At 54.5% G+C, this 6000-nt stretch overlaps 1 protein-coding gene across 1 annotated transcript; it reads left to right on the forward strand.

Annotated features, from left to right (window-relative positions):
* Positions 1 to 5233: 5233 nt before the first annotated feature.
* LOC136452837 (secreted RxLR effector protein 161-like) lies at positions 5234 to 5965 on the forward strand. Its single transcript, XM_066453427.1, has one exon. It carries the CDS (start codon positions 5234 to 5236, stop codon positions 5963 to 5965), a length of 732 nt encoding a protein of 243 aa, XP_066309524.1.
* Positions 5966 to 6000: the final 35 nt, after the last annotated feature.

Consider the following 6000-nt stretch of genomic DNA (forward strand, 5'->3'; position numbering starts at 1 on the left):
TATACAATTGATCTCCAACATTACTGTAAGGTAATTGGTACCCGTCCGTCCAAAAAAGAATGCAATTCTAGATTTAACGATATGTCAAACTTTTCTAAGTTAGATCGAGTTCATAGGAAAAATATCAACATTTATGTCTCTAGGTTTACTGTGGAAATATATTCCATAACCAATGCAATGATACTTATTTGGTATCATAAATGTTAGTAACTTTTTATATAAAGTTTGGCCAAATTTAAAATTGTTTGACTCCTCAGGAAGTGAGAATTGCATTCTTTTTGAAATGGAGGGAGTTTATGTTATTCTAAAAGTATTTAGTAGACTAGTGGCATATGTCCAATGTCGATAGTTTGAAACATACTGATGCTAGAATTTTGAAACATTGTCACTACCAATTATACATGTAAACTTAAATAGTGCATTATAAGTTGAATAAATATGAATTAATGCTGAATTTCTCCAAAATATTTACTGGGGATATGTAAAATCACCCCTGAAATGGATGCCACATTTTTTTAAATATGATATGAAATAAAGTTTCAAATGAGAAAAAGAACACAAAGTGTTCGTATACTTTCCAAAGTAAATTCTCTCTCATGCATAAAACTCGATGGCAAAAGAAGACACATTTTATATTTAGGAGCTACATGGATAATTATATATAATTAAATAGACACAAGCTGTACATATCCAGCTTTACTATTGTTGTAGTTACAGATTTATACACAATGAATGATTTGGATTCACAGAAATGAGTGTGTTTGTTTAATGGTGCTGCACCAAGTGTCTAGGTTGTTCTTAGAAGAATTTTTAAAGAGGGAACCTGTGGTGTGTGGCTAGTGCAAAAGGTTTGGTCCAGCTTTTAACTGCTGCCTCCTAAAGGTTGTTTTAGTTGATCCGCGTGTTGATAATCCTAGCTTAGCTCAGCTCATTTGTTCTCGGCTATATTTAGAATAAGGTGTGCTTGACCTTAGCCAAGTTGAGCTCGTCTAGTTTTAGCCAGACGCATGCTGCGTTCGTGCGGTGGCTGTCCTTACTTTCCGGTGGTAGTGGAGGTACTCGGCATGTTCTCGACCGTGGGATGGCACGGTCCAGTTGGAGGTCATGGTGAGTGCAGCGTCATGGCGCTAAGTGCGCCCGTTCTTGTTTTTATATATCAATAGAGTCAGAAAACATCGCAAGTGGATTCATGGCACCAAAATCCTCTGTGTTCGTGTGCGTGTGTATTCGTGAGTTCGTGGTGTGCAATTTTAGGGGGTCTTCATCGACTCCGGCGAAGGGTTGCTGGCGGTGTCAACAACAATTGGTACCAGAGCTGTAAGATAAGGGACCTAGCGTGTCGTGATGGGGTCATCGAAGGGCCGAGGCCGCTGCCGGCAGGCACGAAGGAGAAAGGCGGCGGCTCGGGCAACAAGTCTCCAAGGCGTTTGCCGTCCCTAAGCCGTTAACCGACGCGCCGTTCGCGGACTCGCGGCGCTCGCCGTTCGCGAACGAGACGCCGTGAGGGCGTCGTCGAGCGCGTCGTTCAGGAGACGACCGGCTCTGGCAACTGGCCGCAGCTCACGAAGACGAACTACGACTCGTGGTCGCTGCTGATGAAGCTGAAGCTGCAGTCTCACTATCTTTGGGAGGCGATTGAGGACGAGGACGTCGACTACCACGATGATCGTTCCGCGCTGGAGGCGATTTGCTCCGGCGTGCCCTAGGAGATGGTGCCCACCCTAGCGACCAAGCCATCGGCCAAGCAGGCGTGGGAGGCGATCCGGACGATGCGCATCGGCGACGATCGGGTGCGGAAGTCGACGGCGCAGAGTCTTCGTGCGAAGTACGAGCAGATCGCGTTCCGAGATGGTGAGTCCGTCGAGGATTTCGCCCTGCATCTGTCTAATCTCGTGCAGCGGTTGGCGATCCTCAGCGACCCAGAGCCGGAGCCGAAGGTGGTTGCCAAATACCTCCGCGTCGCTCGACCGAGGTACAGGCAACTCATCATCTCCATGAAGACGCTCCTCGACATCAATGAGCTCACGATCAAGGAGGTCACGGGGAGGCTCAAGGCGGCTGATGACGGGCACGACACCGGTGGAGGTTCAAGCTCTTCCACGACGCGCCTCAACCACACGGAGGAGGAGCTAGTGGCGCGGGTGGTGTCCCGGCTGCAGCTCTCAGGCGAGGGCGGTTCCGGAGCTGGGCGGCCTCCACCGTCCAAGCAACGGCGCGGCCACGATGGTGGCTCATCCCAAGGCGGTGGAAGAGGTGGTGGTTCCAAGCCACCCGCCGGCGGCGATGGCAAGAAGATCGCCGGCGATGAATGTGCCTATTGCGGCAAAACGGGCCATTGGGCTCGCGAATGCCGCAAAAAGAAACGCGATGAGCAGGCGCACGCTGCCCAGGCGGAGGAGCCGGAGGCCAGGCTGATGATGGGGGTGACGTCGCTCTACATCGACTCGGCCTCGACACGCTCACCATCGGATCCCGAGCCGCCAGCGACACCCGAACAGCTACCCGTTCAGCTCGAAGGGGGAGGCTGCACCCGGTGGACTTTTGAGGAGGGGGAGGTCCTCCCCGTCGCGCACGCGGCCGACCCCGTCGTTCACGTGGCTCTGGCCGCGGCCGGAGCTGCGACATCATCACCAACGCGCCAGGAGCGCGTCCACCTGGAGGAGAACAAGCTGTTCGTCCAGTTCGGCGACAAGGGTAGTGGCGGGTCCACTCGGTGGATCCTCGACACTGGGGCAACGAATCACATGACGGGGGAGCGTGGTGCCTTCTCCAACATCGACACCGGCGTGCAAGGAACCGTCCGTTTCGGAGATGGCTCGGTCGTGGCCATTGAGGGCCGTGGGATCATCCTCTTCAAGTGCAAGAACGGTGACCACGAGGTGCTCGTAGGCGTGTACTACATTCCCAAGCTGACATCAAACATTGTCAGTTTGGGGCAACTCAATGAAGATGACTACAAGATCCTCATCGAGCATGGAGTGCTGAGGATCTGGGACCAGCAGAGGAGACTGCTGGCGAAGGTGAAGAGGACGGCGAGTCGGCTCTACGTCCTGAACCTCGACATCGACAGACCCGTCTGCCTCGCTGCCCGGAGCTCGGAGGTTGCCTGGCAGTGGCACACCAGATTTGGGCACCTCGGGTTCTAGGGGCTGAGGGCGCTGTCAAAGGGAGGACTGGTGCACGGGCTGCTACCAGTTGAGCACGTTGATCAAGTGTGCGAGAGCTGTCTAGCTGGGAAGCAACGGCGACGGCCGTTTCCGATGTCGAGCAGGTACCGTGCAGCTCATCTTCTAGAGTTGGTGCACGCTGACCTGTGTGGGCCTATCACTCCGGAGACGCCGGGTGGCAAGCGCATGTTTTTGCTCGCCGTCGATGACAAAAGTAGATTCATGTGGCTTGTGCTCCTCACGTCGAAGGATCAAGCTACGGCGGCCATCGTTCAGCCCCAGGCCTGGGTAGAAGCGGAGACAGGACGGCGCCTCGGGACTCTCCGCACTGATCGTGGTGGCGAGTTCACGGCGCGCACCTTCAACGACTACTGCGCCGAGCATGGTGTCCAGCGACACCTCAAGGCTCCCTACACTCCGCAACAAAATGGAGTGGTGGAACGCTAGAACCAAACTGTGCTGGGCATGGCGCGTAGCATGCTCAAGGCGATGCGGGTGCCTGGCAAGTTCTAGGGGGAGGCGGTCATGACTGCGGTCTTCATCCTGAACAGATCACCGACACGAAGTGTTGAAGGCATGATGCCGTTTGAAGCGTGGTATGATTCTTAGCCTCCTGTGCATTTCTTCCGTGTTTTTGGCTGTGTTGCACATGTCATGGCCACCGGTGGACATCGGAGCAAACTCGATGATCGCTCCACGTTGATGGTGTTCATCGGTTATGAACCTGGATCCAAGGCATACAGATTCTACAACCCGAACACCGATCACGTCCACATATCCCGTGATGCCGTGTTCGATGAAGGCTGGTCGTGGAACTGGGGCAAGCACGACGACGGCGAGCACACGGCGAACTCGGAACCGTTCCACGTCGAGCACATGACGGTGACGGTTCGCCGTGGTGATCCCATGGAGCTGCAGGAAGATGGTGCGCCAGACGGCCTGCTCGGGGGAAGTCCAGTGCACTTGACTGGATCGCAAGGTGGAACGCCGGCAACGCCGGGTGCACCAACGGCGGCGTCGAGCGTGGGCTCACCAGCAGGCGCACATGGAGGCAGCGGACCAGCAACACCTACGTCCCCTACATCGGTCCCAGCTGTGGAGTTCGCGTCACCTCCCTCTGGTGACTTGGACCTCAACAGTGAGCACGACGATGAGGTACCGCTGCGGTTCAGAACACTGGAGAACATTCTGGGACCGGCGGCTACCCCAGTACTTGCTAAATGGGAGATGGACGACGAACTCATGCTCACTGTGGACGATGAACCCACCACGTTCGAAGACGCACGTGGTGACGAGCACTGGAGGAAGGCCATGATGGAAGAGATGGCGTCCATCGAGGAGAATGACACTTGGGTGCTCACTGATCTTCCCCAAGGCCATCGCCCGATCAGCCTCAAGTGGGTTTTCAAGCTTAAGCACAATGAACAAGGGGACATCATCAAGCACAAAGCCCGGCTCGTGGCGAAGGGCTATGTTCAGCAGCACGGGATTGATTTCGACGAGGTATTCGCTCCTGTTGCTCGAATGGAATCAATCCGAACCCTTGCAGTGGCGGCGCAGGAGAACTGGCTTGTACATCACATGGATGTCAAGTCGGCTTTTCTCAATGGGGAGCTCAAAGAGGAGGTTTATGTCCGGCAGTCGTCGGGTTTCACTACTGCCGGGCATGAAGGCAAGGCGTTGAAGCTAAAGAAGGCGTTGTATGGGCTTCGTCAAGCTCCCAGGGCGTGGAACATGAAGCTTGATCGTAGTCTGCGCGAGCTCGGCTTCAGGCGGTGTGTAAGCGAGCACGACATGTACACAACAGGAACTGCGGCGTCGCGGGTGGTGGTGGGCGTCTATGTTGATGATCTCATCATCATCGGCGCGACACCCACGGACGTTGAAGCGTTCAAGAAGGAGATGCAGCGACTGTTTCGGATGAGCGACCTCGCGGCCTCCTTTCTTACTATCTGGGAATTGAGGTGAAGTAGCGAAAGGGCTTCATCTCGCTGGGGCAGGCCGCCTACGCAAAGAAGCTGCTCAACAAGGCGGGTCTGGCCGGATGCAACCTGTGTCAGACTCCTATGGAGGTCCGCCTGAAGCTATCGAACAAGAGCACCACGCCGGAGGTGGATGCCACTGAGTACCGAAGCTTGATCGGCAGCTTGCGGTACTTGGTTCATACATGGCCAGACATTACCTTTGTTGTGGGATACCTGAGCAGGTTCATGGAGACGCCACGCAAGGAGGATCTTGTTGCTGTGAAGCGCCTGCTACGGTACATCGTAGGCACGGTGGACTACGGCATACTCTACTCCAAGATCACTAGCGGTGGTGACAACAAGCTGACGGGGTACAGTGACAGCGACTTGGGGGGAGATGTCGACGAACGGAGGTGCACTGCAGGAGTCATCTTCTTCCTCAGGGATATGCCGATTTCCTGGCAATCCCAGAAGCATAAATCAGTGGCACTCTCCACGTGTGAAGCTGAGTACATGGCTGGGGCACTTGCAGCGTGCCAGGCTGTGTGGCTCACCCGGCTGCTGACAGACATCATCGGCATTCAGGTTCAGCCGCCGGAGTTGAAGATGGACAGTCAGTCCGCCATCGCGCTAAGCAAGAATCTCGTGCTTCACGATAGGAGTAAGCACATCGATACACATTTTCATTTTATTCGTGACTGCGTGGAGGACGGGAGGATTTGCCTGGACTACGTGAGCACTCAACAGCAGCTCGCGGACGTCCTGACGAAGTCCCTTGGGCGAGGAAGCTTCTGTGAACTGCGCACCAAGATCGGCGTCGTCAAGTTGAGCTGATCTGAGCAAGTCTTAGGGGGAGAAATGTTGATAAT

Source organism: Miscanthus floridulus, chromosome 1 (assembly GCF_019320115.1).
Source record: "Miscanthus floridulus cultivar M001 chromosome 1, ASM1932011v1, whole genome shotgun sequence".
Classification (NCBI taxonomy): Eukaryota; Viridiplantae; Streptophyta; class Magnoliopsida; order Poales; family Poaceae; genus Miscanthus; species Miscanthus floridulus.